Below are 25,796 nucleotides of genomic sequence, written 5' to 3' on the forward strand. Positions count from 1 at the left end.
TAGAAAATAATGGCACCCAGGAATGTTATCGGTATATTCGGGAATTCTGCCCTTGGGTTTCTTAAATCAAAAAGTATCCCGAAACTACCGTCACAATTCCTGCACACTTGCCATGGGTGCGACAGCACAATAAAAGTGACGGGCCTTGCCGTCGTCGCGTGTAGTAATACCAATGTATTCAAACGTGAGTGAAGTTTACATGCTAATACATTATTACATCATATTAGTTTACTGCATTAACCGTGACCCCTAAAATCGCTAAACTACAATTTTCTAATGTATTTAAACACGCCCCTTTGATTGCGAACCAATTGAATTTGATGGATAACTGCCAATGTGTATTTTTTTGCGAATATTGTGTTCTTAACCTCAATAACTGCGTATTTAATTTTCAGAAGCAACCGGCTCTCGACGATGTTTTCACACTACAAGGATGCTCGATCAGGCAAAAAAAAACTATTATCAGATACTGGAGGTATCGAAAAATGCCTCAACCAAAGATATAAAAAAGGCCTATTATCAATTGGCGAAAAAGTATCACCCCGATACAAATACAAAAGATCCCAACTCTCAAAAGAAATTCCAGGAAGTCTCTGAGGCTTACGAGGTAAGCATTTTACATTTCATTGATATCACATACTTAATTTCAATGTTTACCAATTTTTTTTTCATTTCTGTATTTTTATTTGTCTGGTAAATATTTAAGTAACTGCCGCACTTTTAATAGTAACATTTTATTGGGTAAATATTCGGGATCGCTGGCCACGGATAATACGAAATATTTTTTAATAAAACCTTTTGATTCACCATAATTACGATAAAAGGAAACTGACTGCTTTTGTGAAATTTTTAAATTTAGCATTTTAATTTTTAATTACGCAATATTAAAATTAGCTTTCGCTGTATGTGAAGACAGCCATTTCGAATAATTTCTGTCAATTGGTATTTCTGATTCTATGTAAGTGGCCGACTTCTTGCGGATAAGAAAAACAATGACGCATAATTTTTTTTACAATATTAGCGACATGATTTTGAATGATTTTTTACTCTACCAGCCAGTATAAAGAACACAATTGAAACGAAAAATGTGAAATAATTAATAATATAATGTAAGCAAACAAAAATCAAAATTACTTGAGAGTCCTGATCTTACGATCCTGATTTTACGTCTGTGACCGGCACTCACCATTTCAGTTTTTCGACATTTATTTAAAAGGTGGGCAAAACTACAAACATTTCCACATTTTTTTCCCTCTGGATTCCGACAAAATAGTGCCTAACTTAAAAAGCGTAAATTATTTATTTAGGTATTATTATTTTATTTGACCTTACCCATTAAAAACCCAACCTAACCAAACCTATAATAACCTAACCTAACCTATCCTAATTTAACCTTTAATAACCTATAATAACCCAACCTGACCTATCCTAATATAACCTATAATAACCAGAGATGTGCTTTATTCCAAATAAATCCATTTCAAATGGAAATGCAAAATAGGTATTTTCCATTTTGCATTTTAAATGCTTTTCTCTATGCATTTTCCATTTTAAATGCTTTTTTGCAACATTCTTCCTACTATATCCACTCATCTTTTTTTCATAAGCCCCAAATATCAGTCGGTCCTCAACCTCGCTATGAGAGAAAATTTACATTTGTCAAGTTGCTCCCTGGTAGGAGCCCTGACAATTGAGTGATACCATTACAAAAAATACTGATTCAAATACTGAACATGGGGCCGTGACGCTGTAATATTAAATGTTAGATAGCAGTTTCTATGTTTTTACGTTTGCAACATTAGTCCCGCGCAAAATTTTTGTGGTTTCATAATCTGTAGTCGTGGTGTTTTTGGAATTACCATCATATGTTTGTTCTACATTGATGTCCATTATTATGACAAAATTGTTTAAAAATTCTATAATTATTTTAATTGTTTGATCTGAGAAACCATTTTGCATTTTCAATGCATTTTGAAAATAGGTATTTTGCATTTGAAATGCTTTTCTAAAAACCATTTTGCATTTTCAAATGGAAAAGTTTTGACCCATTTCCATTTTGCATTTCAAATGGTTTTGGGTACCCATTTTGCACATCTCTGATAATAACCCAACCCAACCTAACCTATCCTAACTTAACCTATCATAACCCAACCTAACCTAACCTAACCTAACTTAACCGATCCTATCCTAACCTAACATATAATAACCTAACCTAACCTATAATAACCCAACCTAACCTATAATAACCTCTCCTAACCTAACTTAAAATAACCTAACCTTTTTTTAAATATTTCTTTATTTACATATAAACATGTCTAAATACCTTTATTTTATTTTTCGATTTCGGCCAAAATAGTACCTACCTAGTATATGCATAGAGTAAATGGTAAAAATTTTGATCACTGGTATCAGGAATTACCAACAAAAGAAAATGTCATCAATAGAAATTATTCCGGCTGTCATCCCATACAACGAAAGCGAATTTTCATTTTAAGTAAAAATTTCCCAAATGCAGTCAATTTCATATTATAGTAATTAAGGTAAATTGGAAGGTTTTATTTAAAAATATTTCGTATTATCCGTGGCCAACGATTCCGAATAATTACCAGCCCACATAAGGTTTGTTTTTTCGGTCCCATGAAGATTTTATTTGAAAAAAAATGCCTAACTTATCCCACTGCACGGATAATTAAATAATTTAAATAACAATTACTATAAGAAACAACTATTTACGTCAGGGGAGTTGGAAAAATGTGCATTTAAATTAATATTTTTGCAAAAACTTATACGAGCGGATTTAAAAAATATTTGTTGTTAGAATGACTCCATGTTTAATCTTGTTAGTTTGTATTTGGCAGAAGTACCAACCATATTAGGGCCCATTTACACTTTTGTTTAAAAAATTGATGATAAAACACCAGATGTCAAATTCCCACTTCCGTTTTAAAATCTTGTCTCTAGTCGCAAGGAAGCGGTTGTGTCGGTCAGTGTGAACAGCACCATATAACCTCTACAGAGACTAGGCCTAGGGCAACCGATTATTAAGTGGCACGATATCCAATTTTTAAACAGAATTGAGAACAGGGCCTAAAAGGTAGTAAAAAGAATCCAACCAAAAACATTTTATATTTAATAGTTACAAAATAGGTTCTTAGGTTGAGTTATTTTTTAAATATTGTATTAAAAGTAAGAAAGTGATTAATACTGCCTCATTAATCACTTTGACTTAAACATTAATTTAAAATGGTTTCAACTGAAAATGGCAAATTAACTAAAGTTGTAAAACTACACACAACCTACCTTTTGTCACAGATCAATACTCACCACTGTTCAATTCCTCCATCATTGCATAAGCAACACTTTGTACTTATTATGATGGTAGTAGGAGTTTTTCAAATGTTGCCAGGTGATTTGTAATTTGTGAATGTTTATCTTTCTTTGTAAAAAAATCTGATTTTTATTTATTTTTTATTGTTTTATTTTAATTTCCAGGTTCTGTCCGACGAGACAAAGCGCAAAGAGTATGACACGTACGGCGCCACCTCGGAGCAGATGAACATGCGAGGTGGCCCGCGACGCGGCACAGCCGAGGACTTTGCGCATGCCTGGAACTTTAAGAGCACCGTGGACCCCGAGGAGCTGTTCCGCAAGATCTTCGGAGACGCCGGCTTCGGCAATCACCGCCACCAGTTCGACGATTTTGCAGAGAGCCAATTTGGATACGGTAGCGCTCAAGAGGTAAGAACTTTTTTTTTTACCTGATTTCTGCACTACTGCTAGACCACAGGTTCTCACACTGAAGACCAACATAGCCATACATTTCTCTTAAACGTGCATAATATACATGGTGTCCGGAAACTAGTGGTGAATCAAAAAAATAGTAAAACTTTTTTTTTTAAATTTTTATATTTTATTTATTTCGGCAACTAACAGGTTAAAAAAATATTTTGAGCTGGGTATACGTTTCGATGCATTTTAAAAGGTAGTAAATGGCTGACTGATTTTTCTATTTGAGTTACGAAATTCCAAATTCAGGTTCGATTTACTCGAAAATGAAAGCTGAAGTGGTATAGATTCACCAGGGTCCCCTTTATACCACTAGTTTCCGGTCACCATGTATAACTGAAATTTTAAATATTTCTTTTAATACACTCACTACTTTCAGAAATAACTTATACATGTTTTCCTCACTGAATTAATTAACTAACTAACCCTTACGCTGTTTCACACAGGGATAGGCAGATAGGACGGACCGCCCAACAACTCGGTCTTGGCACACACTCCTTGCCTCATTCACACATACTCTTCTATTATTCTGACTCTTGATATGGCCCGTCTCAAGTATCTGGTTCATTTGATCGTGCCATGTCTTCCTCGGGCGTCCCCAACTTATTCTGCCGTTCGCTCCCTTCTTGGTTCATTCGCTCCACATGCCCAAACCATCTGGGCTTACTCATTTACCCCAACCTTGCATTCTTTGCGGATCTCCACATTTCTCATACGATCATACATGGTATATAACCACACGTTACATTTATACGGCATTCAGTCTATGCTAAATTTCACGTTATAATTATGTCATGTATGAACCAATATACTCAAAATTTGTATTTTTAAACATTTAATTTTTTCCTTTCTATAGCGCTCGTGAGAAAATCACCCCAAGGGCTCTATACAACTTAATTTATATAACCTATCCCCTATCAGTTAGATTTATAACTAATAACTTCTTACAGTTAATATTTATTACTGGAGGCTTACAACTAAGATTAATAACTTGTGACTTGCAACTAAGACTAATAAATAGTGACTTTAAACTATACATTTTTCGTTCTTAGTTTTTCATTCTTAACATTTCCATGTTATTTTTATAAGCAATAATTATTAGCCTGAAACACTCATCCACATTGAAAAATCTCCTGATAAAAGATACATGACGCCAACGGGACTTGAACCCGTGTCCTTTCGATTTCCGGTCGACAGCTCTAACCACTGAGCTATGGCGGCTTATCTCTTATCCGCGAAATAATTCAATATATACTAGTGATTCATTCAACAATTACTGCTTATTACATTTTTTCACCTGAAAACAACCAACTTTATTTTTATATTGTATCATGTATCTTTTATCAGGAGATTTTTCAATGTGGATGAGTGTTTCAGGCTAATAATTATTGCTTATAAAAATAATTGTTACCCTTTGTGCTATGCATAAAAAATCTTGTCTTAAACATTAGTTTACCAAAAAAATAATAATTTCCATGTTGTTGGTTTCATAACTTAGTTTTAGATACTGTAATTAGAATTGCCACTATTATAACCACGTTTAAAGTTTATATTAAATAGAATTGCCACTATTATAACCACGATTAAAGTTTATATTAATTAGAATTGCCACTATTATAACCACATTTAAAGTTTATATTAATTAGAATTGCCACTATTATAACCACGTTTAAAGTTTATATTATTTAGAATTGCCACTATTTTAACCATGTTTACAGTTTATATTAATTGCTGCAATTGTGTGACATACTCTGTTAAAGAGCAAAATAAATAAAGAGAAGAAACTACAACGGAGCTCTAGGCGGCAGGACATTACATGGCAGTAATCTGGATAAGTAACATAGTGTAGTGTATGTTCAGTTTTCATAGTATATTGCTTTAATCATCATCAACTCTGTTTCCAGCTCATCATGAACCTGAAGTTCACGGAGGCGGCTCGCGGAGTGAACAAAGAAGTGAAGGCCAACGTAGTGGACACATGCTACCGATGCAGTGGGACCCGCTGCGAACCTGGCACTAAGGCCATTGTTTGCTCCCATTGCAACGGAACTGGCATGGAGACCATCTCCACAGGTAAACAATCCAGGCATCCCTTTCTTGTGCTATTTCTGTGGCCTCTCTGTCTCTCTAGTCTCTCTTCGCACAGCCTCTGCATCTGTTTTCTCCAACTTTTTCCGGGGAGAAGAAGTGGGGTGGTTTAGTATTGAACCACCTCGTCAGTTTCCCACCCAGATGTTGCGAATTCAATCATCTGCTAGATAAGTCCTCCATCATTACACAAAACAATTTTTGTGCTCATAATGATGAAATTGGGAGGAATTAAATACTGAAGCTAAAGCCATTTCAAGAGACGTTTCGATCCTGAACGGTGGGTGGTCTTTCACCAGGGCCATTCTAAAAGTATCTAACACTCTGATGAATAATAATATGTGGTTTTTTTTAACACTTTCAGGCCCATTTGTGATGCGCTCCACCTGTCGGTATTGCCATGGCAGTCGGATGCTGATCAAGTTCCCCTGCGAGGAGTGTGAGGGAAAGGGGTCAATGGTAAGTTTCTGGTGGCGTGCTTAAAACTGGTAACACCTCCATTTTCCGTCCATTGAGAGTGTATTAACATAATAATAAGAGAGTTACTGATTAGTTGAGATTTTCATTGCTAATAGTATTATGGCGATAAATTTTTGGTTTATTGTGGCCTCCTCTCCTTTAGCCATCGATTTAGACAGCGTCATAGTGTGCATTATCAGGGCAGATGTGTAGAGCGTAGTGAAGTCTTTAAGTATGTAGAAGTAATACACCAAAACTAAATGCACTAATTATTATACTGAAATACCGACCCCAAGAGGAAAAACGCTTGCAACACATTATCATTTCTACATAAACAAACACATACTTCACTACGATCTACACTTCTGCCCTGATGAACACTGTATGAAACCATGGCTAAAGAAGGAAAAACATGTTAGTAAATATTAAGTTAAATTAAGCATAAACATATTTGTAATATAAACTATCAACCAGTTTCGGGAGAACCCTGTTTAGGACATATTACTTTGGTCACAAAATTAAGAATGTATCGAATCTTCTTGTAATGAATAATAATACTACCAGGGTTATATATTTATATTTAGGGTCATTTTTGTGAATCAGCACCATCACCTCAACCATAAATAAACCATTCGCTAGAGGCTTTTTGTATGCAACAAATTTGACCTACAAAACCATGGATACACCAACAGTAAAATTCTCATTCGGAGCCTACTTATTGTACTATAAACCAATGAAAAACTCTGAAAGTTTATTCCATAGACATTCAGAGTTTTTCATTGGTGGATACAGTTAGGCAATCATATGACGTCACAATATTACGGTTCACATTTTTGATTGGAGTTATACCCCCTGGCTTCAACCTAGTGGGGGCAATTACGCTGTTTGAGTAGTCATTAAAATACAAGATGTTAACCGTGCGGTTGATAGTGATTTGATAATTAATAAATTTGCTACATACCCAATTATTGTTACAAAAAAAATGTTAAAAAAAATAAAACTGAAAAAAAAATTCTAATATTTTTAGAAAATAGGAAATTAAAAAATCCCTTTTCCCCTCCCACTTTCTCCAGCCTTCCAACTTTATACTCTATACCTTCAACCATAGCCCTATTGGACATAAAAAAGACAAATAAATTAGAAAAAACACTGAAGAATATTAATAATACTTCCCTTGTAAGTTTTGACCTCTGTTCAATTTTTTTTTATATAAATAAAAGAATCATTAGCATTAACCATGTTTTCTTCCCATATATAAGGTTTTCTTATTGTTTGTTAACCACCATATGCACTCAATTAATATAAAGTTATGTTGAAGAAAAAAATGGCACTTAGGTTGACCCACACTGCAAGTTTTTGTAGAACTCAAGAATGTATCCATTCTCATCTCAACCGTTTACAAATGTGTGTTTCCTGAATATGCACCGTTGCCAAAGGGATCAATAACGCAAGTTCCTCAGAGCATCTTCCATTGAAATACCGGTAGAACAAAGGACAATATTCCCACATGAGCCCATGCTCTAAAGATTGCAATCCGTTTGTAATTAATCTATCTTAGGTGAAATCTATAAAAAAGGGGGAATCTATCGAATTAATTGCCCGTTTCTGAACAGAGTAAAGGGTTGTTTTTTTAAAGTATTTCGGAGCTTCAGACCAGAGGTGGCTGCCAAATTCAACAGTGTAGCGCTCTTGCAATTTGTAGAGGGTCAACAATTGTGTACCATTAAAGAATGGATCATGTTAATCTAATACTTTGGTCAGAGTAACAAAAGAGTATGTATGAGACATCCATATGGATGTCAATAAAGTATGGAGTATGCGTGATAAGACAGAGTTGAATGGCTTTCTATCTTCTCTACCTACCTCCTGATTATTAAATAAGTAGTAACACTTGTATAGCGGCACATCCTCTTTGCCTACTCCAGTTAACTGTATGATGAGAAGAAATCAAAGTCTATAAAGAAAATTGAAACCACGTAAGCAAGTAAAGTGGAAATGGTAGAACATTGATGAAAGAAGTTAAGTATGAAGTTTGAAAAAGAATTGTAACTTTAGGAAAGTGACAAAAGGCAATTCTTCAATATAAACACCCTCTAAACTGCCAAAGCAGTTTGGCTAAGATACTTAACCTCTCAGAAAAAGACTTTTATTTACTTTGTGTTCCTTTGCGAACTGTCAAAACGTGAAAATTTTTGTGTTATTCACGAGTTTTGTTAAAAGCTTCATAACTCACGTTTTGGGAAACGTAGCCTCACTCTAAAAAATGTTTTGGAAAGATTATTAAATTCACTATCGTATTGTTTTGTTATACGTAAATATTTGCGTTTCTAAATATACATTTTCTGAAAACGTCAAAAATATGTAAAAATCGCTGACCATTATTTCAAAGCTGTGAAAAATGTACTTTTTTCTGAGTATCATAAAGAAATAACACTTTATATATTGAAGAAATATAATTAAAAACTATTAGTCACCTCAAAATATCAACCGTCCAAACTAAAATATTTTTAATAAATTATTTAGAAACGCAATAAATTATGAACGAACAAGATGACAGATCCAATCGACTTAGATAATGCACCTCTACATTCCATAGATATTCTTGAATACAGACGCGTAGCGTTATTCATTATCGATACTCTGTTTTTTAAATCATGGTAATCCGTATACTAGTGATGGAAATAAATCGATTTTTGTAAAATCTCGCGTGTTTACGTGAAAAGACGTACTAATGTCTTGACCGCTATTATCATATTTACGTCTTTTGATGTTCTAATGTTCCGAGTGGTTAAATTACTAGCAGATAATAAAATAAAAAGATAATGATCGTCACAACTAAACGAGATTTATATATATATTCACAACATTCAGAATAGATAAGATTTAGGGGAAATTTCACCACCTGTGAGTAAACTGCAGAGTATATCTACTACCTGTTAACTAACTTTAATCATAGGGATAACACGGAGGTAAAAACAGGCACTTACATGACAGGTTATGTCTGAAATAGAAAGATTGCCTTATAATGTGTAGTACACAGCCAAAAATTTTGCGAAAATTGTGAGCTATGTACCTATAAAACAATTCATCATATTTCAACGTTCCTTTTCGGTTTCGGTGAAAGTCCTATTCAAGTTCTGTTATTATATCATTATAGCCTAGTTGCTTGGCAGAACTGAAATAAAAACAGAACTTGAAAAAATCTTTCATAGAACTTGAAAATTAACATTTAAATTCGTAGTTTTTTAAATTTTTATAGTTGAATAGTCAAAGTAAAAAAAAAAGTAAGTTAAAAAAAAAAATTAAAGTTTTTATTCCAGATAAAAGAAAATTACATTGCATATAAATACATAACATGAGTGAGTATGTATGGTGTTTAAATGTATGTTATTGTGTTGCTGTGTAAAGTGTGTGTGAACTTGGGACGTTTTGATGAGTTCTGTATTTGTATGTGTGAGTTTATTATTTATTTTGTATACAATGAGACATGTATTATATTCATATAATTTTCTTAATGTTAACAGTTTTGTTTCCATATATATTTTTTTTGTGGATCTTCTAGGTTTGAAGTGAAATAGCTTTTTTATTACTTTGTTTTGTGTTACCTGTAGTTCATTTATATATGTTTCTTATGCTTTTCCCCAGATTTCAATCAAGCAGTTTAAATGTGAATGTACAAGTTTATAATATAATATAGCAATCATCAACTTTGTCCTCAGGTTCAAAAGAAGACTATCACTGTGCCAGTTCCAGCCGGAGTGGAGGATGGTCAGACCGTCCGGATGGCAGTCGGCACCAAGGAGATCTTCATCACCTTCAAGGTGGAGAAATCCAACTACTTCCGGAGGGACGGATCCGATGTTCATACCGATTGCTCGGTACGTATTATTTATACTTACATCTTCTTCTCCTTGACCTATTCGCATCGACGCAGAGCCTACAGGATTCCCTGTTCTGCGCTACTTCAGCGGCTTCCGTCCATATCAAGCTCAGCCTCTGGAGTTGTTTCTCCCAACTACATCTGGGTCAGCCCGCTGGACGTCGTCCAGTGAAGTCTCTTACTATCGTGTTTTTTAGGGTTATATTGAAATAAACAATGAATGTGGGAGTATAGAAAAATGCTACATTCATACTTAAATATTTAATATTCTAAAAAAAGATGCATATAACTGAATGCGTATAAAATTGCTGCAAAAATGAATGTGTATAAAATTCCTAAATGCTTGGTTACAACAACACATTTTTCAGTGGGATTTTTTTCCACAATTTTTAATCTTTTTTGAAGAGCACTTCTTTCACCGGACGGTTCATTTTTAAGGTTGAAACATGCAAAAACTAGAAAGTTTGAAAGTCTAACGACAACTAATGTTAGAAGCGGCTGCCGGCCTAAAATGATGCATAGAGGAACGATGGGAACAATCTATTTGTATGAAATTAATTCTGGACTGGAAGTAATAAACATGCTGGAAATTATTCGAAGAACGGATCGATCGAGATTTCACTGTATTTATATTCTAATAATTAAAAAGCCAGGTTAATGTTTTATAGTACACAACTCATCACCAAGCTTTGTTCTCGTTGAAATGGGTCAGACCGGGATTCAAACTTGACTTGTCTAACACTCAGTTGAATATTCCAAATATGAGAGAATTTAATCTAATCGCCAAACTCGGACTTGAACTTGTTGAAACACACGGTCACAGGCGAAGTGAAGGCAGTAAAAGTAAAGAAAGACCAATCACAGGCGTCTGGAACATCGGTGTCGAAGCAGAAGAGCCTTGTTCGCCACCAATATTAACATACCAATATAACACGAAACATTATACCAAGCTTGAAGGATAGTTAGGAAGATTGCTTCCATTGAACGAGACTTGATTGTCATTTCTATCCCTCTTAATCTTAATCAGGCACGATTGGTTCTCCGAAACGTTAAACTCATCGAGGTTAGGTTACGTTTAGATTCCTAAGAGCTGTATTGCAGATTATGATGCGATGTCATTACACAAATGGTGTGATACATTACTTTATGTACTTATTGTAATTTGTGTTTGTTCTTTAGGTTTCAGTTTCACAAGCAATGCTGGGCGGTGCTGTGAGAATACAGGGTCTCTATGAAGATCACACTGTTCAAGTAAGTAGTGACATTAAATAACATTCTTACAATTAATTATGTAATTATCAATAAATTTTATTTTAGGTTGAAATAAATAATTTTACCAAAGATTTCAAGAAACTCCAATATTGGCTGTGATTCTAAACTGTAACTTTGTGGCAGTAATGTGTGTGTGTGTATTTGTAATTTACGGTGGCTGCCGGAACCGTAAATCGTGTTCAGGAGATGGGAGATTTTTTTTTATTTTTTTATTTTATTTTTTTATAGTGAATACCTCACAAGAGTCCCAACTGCTCCCGTCTGGAGCCAGTGAGACTATGGCATCCCCAATTGGGGGATGTTGTGAGGCTGAAGGTAAGTGGAGAAGGGAAAGAGGAAGGTGGGGAAGTACCTGGCTATTCAGATCTAGTCACTAAACACGGCTAAAGCCATTTGGAGCAACGTTTCAATTCTGAATGGTGGTCTTACACCAGGGCGATACTGGTAGTATCTTCCACTCTGGAACGTGCCGCAAATATACTATATATTATTTTAATTAATTAATTGTGAAACACAAATTAATCAAATAAAATTTATTTGCGCACGCCGGGTTCGAACCCGCGACCTTCGGAATGGCAGTCCAATGCGTTACCACTGGACTATGCCGGCCGTCAAAAAATGAGTGCCTGCGATATTAATTAAATTTATTCGTGAGGATGAATTTACAATTTTACAGAACGCGGAGACTGTGGTAGACAAAGTAAAGATAGTGGCGGTAGAATCGAAGGTTGAAACCGGAATGAAGATTTCTCTTCTGGTGCCCGCTTGCGTCTAGCGGCGGATTAATTTAAGTTAGTGTTGCCACATGTGGGATGAAATAAAGTAGTCTCACAACTTTATTTGACAGCTCTATCCGTAGCAGTGCTGATTCAGTTATTTATAATACAGATAGGAAAGTATTTAATTTGTGGGTGGCATACAGCATGTCACACTTTCGTCACTAATCTCTCCTTTCCAAGGGATTGGAAAACTTCTTTTTTGTGAAAAATTAAATTTCAGTTTCAATCCAGTGACGAGAAAAATGAAACTTGAAACCTTTAAACTTATGTGAGTTTTACTGTGACATGAAAAATAGCCCCAAATCATTGTTGTTTATTTGTCATTGCAGATACAGCCAGGCACATCGTCCCACACCCTGATTCGTCTCTCGGGCAAAGGGATGAAGAAGGTATCGGCGCACGGAAACGGGGACCATTACGTACACATAAAAATTGTCATTCCCAAGTCCCTGTCCAAAAAACAGAAAGCTGTGTTGCAAGCGTACGCGGAGATAGAAGACGACACTCCTGGACAGATCTACGGCGTCGCGAATAACAAAGACGGTAAGCCAAACGAAAAGAAAACCCAAGAAATCTTTAAAAGCAACCGAGAATTCGATGAAAAAGACCCGACAGACGGTAAATACAATCTGTTTGACCGGTGGTTCGCCGATGTTACAAACGATCGATTCTGGTTTTCTTTAGGCTTTGCCTCATCAATTGTTCTAGCTTGTTTTTTCTTGACAAAGGGAAATAGTACGATTGATAAAGAACCTATGTGCGAAGGTCCGGGGGTAAATCCCGCCATGAGGAGTTATTTGGATAGGATAGAAAAAGAATATGAAAAGGAACAACAGGGAAAATTGCACGATGTTTGAATTGCTTATCAATGCTTATATTAGATCAATTATTAGTCTTCAGCATGTTTCAATACTTTAACTTGACTTAAAAAATCAACCCAGAAAAAACAATGTCTATCTGCCACGTTTCAGCTCAATCAGATGTCGGGAAGTGGGTTAATTTCCACTTCCAAGATTCATTCTTCATTATCATTCATTCATTATCGACGACAAAAGTGGAATACAAATAGATGTTTAATTATTGAAGACAATATTAGCGATTCTTAAACAAATATTCGAAACAGAAAAATCATAAAGATACAGTCACATCTAGGACTCGAACCAAGGACCCTCGTCTTGCCGGGACGCCGCTCTACCAACTGACCTAATGGGACCCTATCTTATTTGGTCATATTTAACTGTATCACACTTCGAATAAGAACTACCAACATTTTCTCCATTTCTCATCGCAGATTTTTATTGGCTGCTTGCTATTTTTATGTATGATTGCAAGATTCAACATGAACTAAATGCAATCTAGACAGTGTCTTGGATAAATATATCCAATTTTTTTTTTAATGTTAACATCTATTGACTTTTCTGCAAGTCTAGGATCAATATTCATAAGTCGTAGATGTGACCGTATCTTTTTCTGTTTCAAATATTCGTTTAAGAATCGCTAATATTGTCTTCAATAATTAAATATTACAATTTTATTTACTCATTAAGTTATTCCAAAAAATAAACAAATAGATGTATATATTTAAAAATTACAAAAAATAACATTTTTAATATAAAAAAATTTAATACATACTGTAAAACTTGCTGAATAAGGCCCCTTTTTCGATATGCAAGGATCCGATACTCGTGTTGCAAACAACTCGTCGCGTAAAGTCCGTACACTTTGCTACTAAATTAACCCGCGTCGTCAATCATTGATGGATTCTCAAAATGTCAAAACTAGAATGCTTTCTTACTCTCACTCACAACCATATGTTATTTTTATCCTGTCATTCTTTGTTGACTCTTCTGTGTCTAGCACAACAACAATCACATCCATTGTTGCAGACTGTCTGACACAAGTGATGCCATGACATAAGTCTCGACTTAAATACCTGCGGAAGAAAGGTCTGCATCTAAAAACTTTAAAAAAAATTCAATTTAAAAAAACGTGTTATGACTTGTTGTCCCTTTCTCTCTAAAAACGAGTAGGCAGCAAGACAAAAGGCTGTTTTTCAAAGACATCACTGCATAAATAAACCACTCACAGATTGATATCTTCAGGCTTTTTGTATGAAACAAATTGGTCTTAAAAAACCATAGATTTGTCAATATAAAGACAGTACAATTCTCATTCGGAGCCTACTTATTATACTTTACACCAATAAAACACTCTGAAAGTTTATTCCATAGATTTTCAGAGTTTTTCATTGGTGGATATAGTTAGGCAATCATATGACTACACAATATTTCGACACAATATTTCGGTTCCAATTTCCCCCTGAGGTAAAATGGGAGATAACACATTGGGCCTATGGCCTAAGTGCTCACGGGAACCTTACGTCAACCGTTTCCCCCCTGCATCACTGTTAAAAGTGTAGGACACAGGTGCATCAAATGTTGGTAGTTTAGGTCATTTCTAACTATGCGAAATAATAATGAAATTTGTATTGAATTGCTGTCCATAACAATATCAATATTTTATAGTATAACATTATCGCTAAATTTGTCAAATATTTTTGACTCCGAAAGTCATTTCTCTCATGAGCTATGGATCTTTGATAACATGTACATAGTGTATTCTGTTTTGTTATAAGACTAGACACCATGTTGTTGATATTTTGTAAATTATTTAATTAAAAAGTGTTTGGACGAAGGTGGGCAGTAACTTCTAGTTAATTAGTCTAGCTATCCAAAGCATCAGGTTCCTACCCAGGCGTTGCTTAATTAGTAGGTAATTGTCAATAATTTCTCTTTTGTAATTTTAATTTAACTATCGGAAAGTATTTATTAGTTACATGTAAGTGAATAGATTGAATTAATGTAAAATGAGTAGAATATTATTTAAGATTTTCATAGCCAATTTCGTAAAGTTGGTTGATTTTAAAAATATTGAACTTCCCATTTGCTGGCTAAAGGCGAAGAAGTGTAGCTATTTCTTTGAATTTGTGCCTAAATTATTGGGAAAGTTCCAAACCAACCAATATGCAATAGAAAATTACCTGTATTATAAAATATTTTTTATTTATTTTAATTGACAGTTGTTGTTGCAGTTTCACAAATTATTGTTAAAATATATTTGTAAAAAAATTGTTTGTAAATATTTTTTAATACACATTGATTTAAAAGAAATTTCGTTTTATTTAAATGCTTTCCAATCCAAACCAATTCTCAGAGACATAAAGTCTGTGTAGTTATTTTAACAATATTTGTGAAAACTGTAAACTATAAAAATGGATCGAAACATTTTCATCAACAGGCAAGGTACTAATTTCACATATAAAGTAGAGATTGAATTTCGTAAGTCATTATCGTAATATTCAACTATATTTCCTGTACGTATGCATACATATTTATTATAAATACTGCAATGTTCATAATAAAGTTTCAATATATTTATTGTTTCATAGGTAAGAAACGTGACGAATCTTAGCAGAAAGAAATAAGATTATAATTCCCCTGTGATCATAAGAACAATCGAAAATGTGATTCTATTAACTTTTATCGGTAGGTGTACCCGATTCTCTATTTATTTTCTTTGTACTATTTGCATGATCTTAAAACAAAGTTTTGTGATCAAAAATATCCATTCATTACCAATGCCTGAAATGTGATCTTTTGTATACTTACGCCAATATGTAGTGAATTTTACAGAAACACAATATTTTCTATAACATTATTGATGATGCCCATCATACCGATCCCCATCCACAAACTACATTGGGACCCATATGAAATACCTTCGCTTTACAGATAGTTGCCATTAGAAAAGAAATAATATTTTAGAACAGTACTTTAATCGTCGAAAAATGGCAACACCTTGAACATAACCATAGATCACATGAAAGCATCTGTCATTTGCCTTGACTGTTACAAATCATAAAAAATACACGCGAAATTCACAATACCGAACAGTAAAAATGGTTCGCAATCAGTAATTATCACACACAATACAATATTTTAAATATAACACTAAAAAAATATGCAAAATTTCCACATAATAGTTTTTAGTTTTCGGACACAAAAATATTCCATATATTTGAATTCTGTTGCATTGCGGAAATATTCCGACCTTCTGACAGAATATGCCAGAGGCCTGAGAGGTTAAGCTGCACGAAAATCGATATCCAAATAGAACACTTTTTTTTCATCCCAAATCCATATGAAAAGATGTCCCATATGGAAACTGAACTAAAAAGCATAGGATAAAGTGTATATAATTAAATCTGGTTAGGAGCTGAGTGGAAAAATGAATTGGGTCCCACCCGGTCGTCGGGGGTTCAATTCCTCTGTAAGTCCTCCATCGATGCACAAGTCACATTTTTAATTTATTATGATGGCAGTAGGAGGAATTCTAATATTCCCAGGTTATCGTAATCAGATAATGTTTAATTTCTTCTTTTAAAAAAAAATTCACAAAGGGGTTTTCAAAATAAAGGTTCCCTGCTCTAATTATTCTTTCAATTTATGTCGCTTTACAGGTAATCTACAATTGTTAGGAGTAAGTGTTTATTTATTTCACACTGTTACAAATATTTTATTATTTGTCTAGTGGGGTTATGTAGTATATGTATTTTTAAAGTTCGTAAATTTCGGTTTTTTTATAACATTATTAATAATTTTTTTTTTTTTTTTTTTGAATTTTATTAATTCGCTCTTATGTGTAATGTAGTACTATTTAAAATGCTCAGACTATGGCTAGATACACATATATTAGGTGAAAATATGTATTGATTTATTTTTATATTGTTATAACCACTTGAGTGATACTGTATTTAATTAAAATCCTTTAGCAATAGAGATTGATAGTTTTAGATACTGCCGCGCTCATTCCATAAATTATACATACATATCATACTGATGTGGAAACATAGATACGGCTTACCGTGGTTTTAAGCCAATTCGTCTTACTTTAAGCCTCGTTTAAGGCCGTTTTGACCCTTTTAGACCTGAATTAGAACTGGCAGTGGTAGAACATATTTGATACTTTAAGACAATTTGATTTTTTTTTTTTTCAAAAGTTATTGCTACTTTAATTTGAAAGAATTTTTGGTCTCAGAGGGCGTGTTTCACATGGCAATTTTTACTCTGTATACCAAAAATAACACATTTTATTCAATTCAAAAAAATTAAACATTGAAAAAAATACCTTCAAAACGTAAATCACAAAAAAAAGAGTAGAAAAAATTTGGTTTAAATTAAGGTGAAGCGCCAAATCACTATTTTGGTAATAAATAATAATAATCAAATTGGTGTACATTATGATTGCCAAAAAATATGCTTTAGATAAATTTAAGGTTTTCCTATCGTTTCGCTTAAGTAGAATACAAATAAAAAAATAAAGTACTCAATAAAAAATATAAATACTACTAAAAAAAAATTTTTCAATAGAAAAATGTATAAACGCATAAAGGAAACAAATTTAAAAAAATACAATATTTTAGCTAAGATTTTCTGTGACGGTTTCACTTGAATTACTTTTTAGCTTTCTTATCAAATTATTTACAAAATAAATAAAAATCAGTTTTGAGCCTTAAATCGAACGTTTCTAGACTCCGTTTGTCAAGCGATTTTAATACTTATTACCTACAATATAAGGTATACCAAGAATATACACATTTTTGGCTTGTAGCTTCTTCTTAAATATAAAAATCATCTTTTAAAATATAAAAATGGCTAACTCCTGAACTAGTGCAAAAATTTTATAAAAAAATAGCATGCAAAGCCAGGAATACCAGCAATCGGAAACCGGAAATAGCCAATTTTTATTCACTCTACAGAGTGAGGAAAAAATTCATAAATTTGTGTATTTTCAAATATACACAAGGGTTAACCGCAGTTGCCTTGGTAATAATCAAAAATTAGGTAGATATCTTTCGAGTGAATGAGAAGTGAATCTAGGTTAATTTTGAAGTTCCTCATTTCTTTCAATAATCTTTAATTTTCCATCTTCAGGTCCTAAACCTGGCACATCATCAGATGATGAAGATTCTAAGAAAGCCAAACTCCAAGCGGAGGAAGCACAGAAGAAAGAGGAACTTGAAAGAAATGAAGGACTTCTTGGCAAAATTAAACGAAAGATTTTCGGATAGACAAATTTAGTACATTTTAAGGTAATTAAAGTTGATAATATAAATTCTTCAGAATAAATCCTTGTGAATTATCTTTTGTACCCATTGAGCTGGGTACAAAAGCCAAATTGAAGTAATTATTTCCTGTTAATAAATGGTGTTCCTCATCAGAGAGATTATGCAGGTAAATGTTTTACTTAATTGTTCCAATAAAACTTACTTAATTATAGTATCAGTTGAAGGCTAAATAATGCATACTAGGCATGTCTATGATAATAATAACATATGGAATAAATCAAATAAACTAACAAATTAAATCCAAACATAGTTTTTACTACACACCACCAAATTGTATCATTTTACACCCCATGGATAAGTGAACAATTAACAACCCTGTTTGTAAAAGGAAGACGGCAATATGTCAAAATAAGCTTCAACAAAATGAGTACACCCAATCTTTTATCCTTGCTGTATTTTTAAAATACAAAGTTGCATATTTTTCTCGCCAAAACAAGGAGCTTCAAACCCCCTATTATTACCCTCGTAAACCACATTACCCTATCTGACATTTTTTTAATCCTCAAAGATAGATACCGCAATGCTTGGGCAGGGTATTGGCACATTGCTAGTCAATCTAAGGGAGCCTAAGCCTCAATACAAAGGACTATAATATAAAACTGTGGTTTCATCGATTCCCCATTTTTCCAAAAAAAGGAATTTCCTTACTTATTTTAATGAGAATTGGATATCGTTCCGTTCCTTCTCACCTTTTTAAAATTCATGTGCTTGACTCTCCACATTGTACTTTCAGAGATCTAGAAGTTGGAACTTTAGATCAATTTTTTTTTCTTTTGGTTGACCCTCTCTAAACAAATATCCTCTCTTCTGTCAAGCCTTATCTAAAATTGCCTTCCATCCTTTCAACATCTCAACTCTTATTAAGTAGAAAAGGTTGCATCTGAGACCTTTGCTACTTGACCTTCTACCATTTGAATGCATCCATTATTTTAGCAAGGTTTCGTTTCACAAGAGTAATCTATAAGCCATTATAATAATCTACATACATTCTTCATGTTTTTCTCCAATATTTAATTAAGTGTGATGTGATATTTTTTATAATAATGATTTATCTTTTTTCAGGTGGAAAGGTCTCGATAGGAGAACCGATTGATCTAGTAGATGCTATAAGGGATGCTTTAAAGGATAAAATTTGTCTGCCGAAAGAAACAAAGGTAAAAGATGAAAAAATAGATAAAAAAGAAGAAATCAACATCAAAGAAGATGCTACCATCAAAGAACCCACCCAAAAAGAAAAAAACGTCAAAACAGAAGGGAGCAAAGACAAAGTAAAAGAAGAAGATACTAAGAAAGAAAGCCATCAGAATGTTGAGGAAGTGGAAGTTCGTAAAAAATCTAAGCGCGGTAAAGTTTAAATTAATTTTCTAATTTAAAATAATGAAAATTTCTTTAATGATACTGCGTAAATGAGTTGTCAATGAATTACGACTTGATTATTGTGAATGATGTTTTGATAATTTCTTAGAAATTTTAAAATGTAATTTTTCGACATTTTAATGAAAATTCTCGAACATCGTGATTAATTTTTGGGTTACTATGCCGTGTTACACTTCCTCTTTCTTTAACCAACGCTTCGGATAGCGTTACAGTGTCCGATGGCTAAAGAGAGGAAGCGCAACACGTCATAATAACCCAAAAATTAACCACGATAATATTTTTGAGCATGGAAATATCAAATTATATCTGAAAATTTCAAAGCAATTTATTTGGTATCACCTGATTAAATCTTAATTGCAATTATTATCAAAACGTCATCATAATTAACCTATTGACATAATCATTATATAAATTGAAAATGTAGCTAATTCTTTCAACATTCTCCTATAAAAACATACAATGAAGTACGTATGTAGTTATCTTTGTTTTGTATCGCTAGAGTTAACCATAATTTTTATATTCTATAGTTAATCTTCTGATATTATCATAAATATTTACAGATAAATCATTTTAAAGAGAACCCTGCGGGCGGGTGTTCCAAACTATGTATGTAGTTCGAAAAACTTTTTTGAAACTTTCAATACAATCGATGTGCACAAATGAATTCAAACATGTCATCTTTAAAATGATCTGTCTGTATATTTAAACAACAGAAAAAAGTTATGACTAATAAAATTTACCAATAAAATTTGGTTATTCCAATAGATAATGTATACCAATATTGTTGTATAATATTTAGTAAAAGTTAACACTGCAATGTATTGCTGCCTGTAAAAGCTATCAATCAAAATTTTACAAACAACTGCCATGATTGATTGTTGTTTTTTCTTCAATAAAGAGTATTGAATCACTAATCTTTGAAATTTATTATATCAAGTTATACCTCCTTCAGTTTTATTAGCATATGAGGGATTCACACATAAATAATAGAAACAAGGGAGATGGGCGATGATCCGTTATTTGTATGAAACCGTGCATGTCGCCAACATCGTTCCCTCATAATACTGCAAATCACATCTGCGCACAACGGCACCCCGCCTCTGTTTCTACTTGCACACCAAACGCATTACATTTCATTGGCTCCGCCGCTTTGACAGTCCTTGCAGTTTGGTTGTAGCTTGATGACAGTTGACACATCTCCTATTGTTCCTATTATCTACGATTGAGACAGTCTCGTTTAATTGGTCGAAGGTTCATGAACCAATTTTTGGAGTTAAAACAGGGCGTTCTAGTCCTGTAATAATTCTCTCTGTTCCTCCTGGTTTGGTTCCAATTTTTTAGTGATTTGGGAAAGTAAGATAAATCCTCCACTGAAGCTATGGGCCTATAAGCTATAAGCTCTATCAAACACATACTCCCGTGTAGAAAAAAAAAATAAAGAACATGTTGCCTCTAAGATACAGGGTTTTCCAATAAGAGGTGTTATTTTGATATTCAAAGAAACTTTTCCCGTAAAAGATCAATGGTTTCGTTGCTTGTGTGGCACGTAGCGCCGTCTTGTTGAAAGTAAACATTGTCCAGATCAATTCCAGCCATAAAAAATTCATCTCTCGTTAGCGCAATCCATTCACCGTAACTGTTGCTCCAGCCTCATTTTCGAAAAAGTAAGGTTAAAAGACACCGCCGGACCATAAACCGCACCAAACAGTCACATGTTGAAGATTGAGAGGCTTTTCAACAATAACTCTTGGGTTTTCCGAGCCCCAGATGTGACGATTTTGCTTGTTGATGAAGCCACCGAGGTGGAAATGGGCCTCATCACTCAAGATGATTTTTCGATGGAATTCTAATAATTAATAATAATTTCTTTAATTGTTGAAGCGTGTATCGTTCCATTTTTATTAATGGCGTAGTTTCTACTTGTCAAATGTCAAAAAAATAACAGCTTCAAAAGTAACATCTACCGAAATAGCGGGCTCTTCAAAATAACACCTCTTATTGGAAAACCCTATATTTTCACATCAAAAAATCTAACTTGAATAAAGTTTTGTAGAAACTAATACTAATTATACTCAAGAAAGGATAAAATACAGGTTGACAACCCTAGTTAAAATTTTACGTGTGATATGTTTGCATTGTGAGTCTTTTTTATTTACCTTGATTTTAATTTTGTCAACGAACAAACCAAAGTTAACCAGTTTTGCATCGCTTGCGATAATAAACAAATTATTAATGTGTAAAATATCATACCTATATAGTAATATAAACAAGGCTATAATATTATCATGTATTAAATAAAATGTTTTAAACAGCACAACTTGATGATAGTGAATGGAATTCTTCTGTTCCTGCAAAACTAAGTAAAAGAAAAATACCTTTTTATACGGTGACCAGAAACTAGTGGTACCACCGGGAAACTGGTGAATCTACATTACATAGAGAATCCAAAAAAACTTACATATTTTTATTTAATTTAAAAAAAAAAAAAAAATTGGAGCCAGGTCTAAGCTTTGACGCATTTTAAAAGGTAGTAAACAGCTGATAGTAATGCCGTAGCGACCGATTTTGTTCAAAATTCCAATTTCGAATTTGATTTACTCGAAAATGGAAGCTCAAATCAAAAAAAGCTATACCACAAAATAGACTCCAAATGTGATGTAGATTCGCCAGTTTTTCGCTTGTACCATTAGTTTCCGGACACCATGTATATATTATACTATGCAGTGACACGTTTGGCCACTTTCACCAATCAAAACTGAGTGAACATTAAATTAAATAAAAATTTACCTTTGGCGAAAAGATTAATCGATTCAATCTTACCTTTAACATTTGACAAGTCAATATTGTTTACCTGATTTGTGAAATCTATCTATATAAATAAAAATGTAAATGTTCATTTGTTCAAAATCTTAAATCTCCAAAAGTTCTTCAATGTTCTTCAACTCTTCAGCTTTGAAATTTTGACTATGCGTGTTTTTATATACAGGGTGTATCGGCACGTACCCGACAAACTTTAACCAGCTATTCCTTAGCATATTTGGAGTAAAAAATCTTATGTGCACTTTGCTGTCCGGTAACGTTTTTTTTTAATAAAAATTTTACTATTCATATTTTCACCACATGTCACCACTGTTTTACCCTTTGACAAAGTTTGAAAACCCATCTGGCAATTATTTTATTCGAATTCCGTTGAATAATGCACGTGTGTACCTATATTGGCGCACGTTTACAGTCACAACGAAATAGCACGGCACCATTCGTCTCATTTTTAACTATTATTATTTAGTGTGTGCGAAAGAGCGAAGACGCTTTTTGACATACTTGCTTATAACAGCTGTTTAACACGAAACGCAATGCCAATGACAGTGATGTAGTGTGGAAATTTTAAATTTTTTTGTTTTTAATTGAAAAAAAAATGCTACCGGACAGCAAAGTGCCCATAACATTTTTTTCTCCAAATGTGCTAAGGAATAGCTGGTTAAAGTTTGTCGGGTTAGTGCCGATACACCCTGTATATGTCACCTGTGACGGGTAAAAACATGTTTTTTTTAAAACAGCTTGGACAAACCTACTTATTTTGAAAAAACTGCGTCATCTGTTGGACGTAAAAGCAACACGCGCTATTGTTTTTCTATCTGCACAGACAGACTGAGCCATAACTACGCGTAGCGGGATACAGCTAGTAAATAATAACATTATGATTGTGATACGCAAAAGAATGTAATGAGACAATAGTGGTGCATAGTTAATCCATACAATAGTTGTAATAATCTATTGAGATTGTGCTTTGAGCTACATTCTTAGCTTGATTGACAAAAACAGTAGTTGTTTGTGGTGACGTTATATTCCAGTCACTATTACCAAGTTTATAGTACGATGTTAGATACGCACATCAATTCTCAATGCGTTGCAATCAAACTTTGAATGTTGCCCACATTATTGTAGATAGGTTTATTTTAACAGTTTTAGTTTTTCTGTAGTGAACCTAAATTGGTTTGTTAATTAATATAAATGAAATATACAAATGTTTTGTTTTTACATAAAGGTGCTCTGATTGCTAATTATTATTCCCCATTTTATTAATTGTTCTTCCTAATCCCAATTTACATAATTTTTTTAAGTAATCTTCTCATTAAAAATATGTATTATTTGATTCAAACAAAAACGTGATTTTGTTTGGGTTGATTTTTATTTATTATTATTAATAATACCCCAAACTAGGCAAATGCCCGTATTATGGTGGTAGCATAAATAAGAACATATTAAAACAAAAATTATAAATATATATACGATAATAGGGATAAAGTCGATATGATTTCACTTAAGAGTATTTCTTCAATCATACAATAATTTCATCCAGGAAGCATTCCGATTTCGTTTTGCCCTTTTCTAAAACTTTTTAACTCAAATAAACTATGTATTAAGAAAATCTCCTTGTGCGCACAAAAACTGCAAAAACTCTTCAATGGTGAGCTTTTCTGTTTGGAATTTCTAGCACAATGCATTCTACTTTCAATATAATCTCTATCATGGAGTTTTAAAATATCCATTCAAATGCACAAAAAGATTAATATTGTTTGTTCTATATTTTTAATTAATGAAAATAGTGTTAAAACTCAGGCAACGCCACGTTATAGTAGTCCCAAAGAAAGGTCGCGTGTAAGACATTGTAACTAGATAGAAGATCAAATTATTATAAGCATTAATTACTCGTATGAAATATCCATACGAATTGAAAATATCTCTATACATGGTGTCCGGAAACTCGTAGTACAAGCGGGAAACTGGAGAATCTACACCACACGGGGAACCCAAATAAACATAAAGTTTTTTGATTTGAGCATTTTCATCAAAAAACAAAAAAAAAATATTTTCGGCTATTTCAGGGTTAAAATGCTAATAATAATTTCAATCCATAGCATCGCGTCGGCGTCTCAGATCGAATGACGAAAAAATTTTAACCCTGAAATAGCCGAAAATATATTTTTTTTGTTTTTTGATGAAAATGCTCAAATCAAAAAACTTTATGTTTATTTGGGTTCCCCATGTGGTGTAGATTCTCCAGTTTCCCGCTTGTACTACGAGTTTCCGGACACCATGTATAATAGAAAAGAGTAAAAATAAATGCCACCGACGGGAATTGAACCTTCTACATTCTGATTGCCGGTCAGGTGCTCCAAACCACTAAGCTAAATCGGCTTATTCCCAAACCGCTAAATAATTCCTATGTGCTAGTATTTCAATTATCGCTTATTATATGTTTTCACCTGTAAACAACCAACTTGCATAAAAAACCTTGTCTTATAGACATTAGTTTATCATTAAAAAATAATAGAAGATTCTAGAATGATGATGTAACATACTACCTCTCTATGCGACTACTTTAGTACATACCTAAAGCTAGTAGTATCATTTATTTATTGGACAATTTGTAGAGCCGCTTTTGTGAGATATCACCTCAGGGGCGCTTTACAGTTGATGCAGATATTACAATAATAAAGTGAAATAAAATGAAGTACAGGAACAGGTGACACGAAGATAGAAGATGGGGACTCTGCAGCAAGAATCCTAGGTGGTGAAGAAACTGGACCAGCTGCTGCAGCGAGAGAGTTCACCGCGTCCACCAACAGTGCCAGCACGAGGTTCTTCATCAGTCCAAGTATGTGTCTGCTGCTAATAGAGCGCTGACACAATGTCCTCTCATGGATTCCAGACCTTGGCAGCACCGCTGTGACGTCCGGCAATTCCATCATTCATCTCCATGTAATCTTGTTCCTGGTGATTGTGTTAGTGTTTTCTAAATTCGATTCGTAATCACATTCTTCGAGAATGTTGTTTTCCACAGAATGTTGAATATTTATTAAAATTTTTGTTTTTCTCTCTCCTGTTATTAGAAAAACACTTCAGTATAACAAAATAAAACAATTTTTTATCAAAAATAATATATTTGAAATAATAAATAAACAGA

At 33.4% G+C, this 25,796-nt stretch overlaps 1 protein-coding gene across 2 annotated transcripts; it reads left to right on the forward strand.

The window, feature by feature from the left end:
• LOC149413681 (dnaJ homolog l(2)tid, mitochondrial) lies at positions 1–20,792 on the forward strand. Of its 2 annotated transcripts, XM_089644818.1 has the most exons (10): positions 1–184; positions 396–607; positions 3,493–3,738; positions 5,691–5,859; positions 6,239–6,333; positions 10,053–10,211; positions 11,393–11,464; positions 12,594–12,807; positions 18,258–18,415; positions 19,514–19,645. In XM_089644818.1, exons 1-9 carry the CDS (start codon positions 10–12, stop codon positions 18,392–18,394), a joined length of 1,479 nt encoding a protein of 492 aa, XP_089500944.1. In that variant the 5' UTR covers positions 1–9; the 3' UTR covers positions 18,395–18,415; positions 19,514–19,645. The 2 variants fall into 2 exon arrangements, with proteins under 2 accessions (XP_089500944.1, XP_089500943.1); XM_089644817.1 differs by lacking the exon at positions 18,258–18,415 and having other exon boundaries at positions 19,514–20,792.
• The last annotated feature ends 5,004 nt before the right edge of the window (positions 20,793–25,796 follow it).

Source organism: Hesperophylax consimilis, chromosome 21 (genome assembly GCF_061612785.1).
Source record: "Hesperophylax consimilis isolate HC1 chromosome 21, BYU_Hcon_1.0, whole genome shotgun sequence".
Taxonomy (NCBI): domain Eukaryota; kingdom Metazoa; phylum Arthropoda; class Insecta; order Trichoptera; family Limnephilidae; genus Hesperophylax; species Hesperophylax consimilis.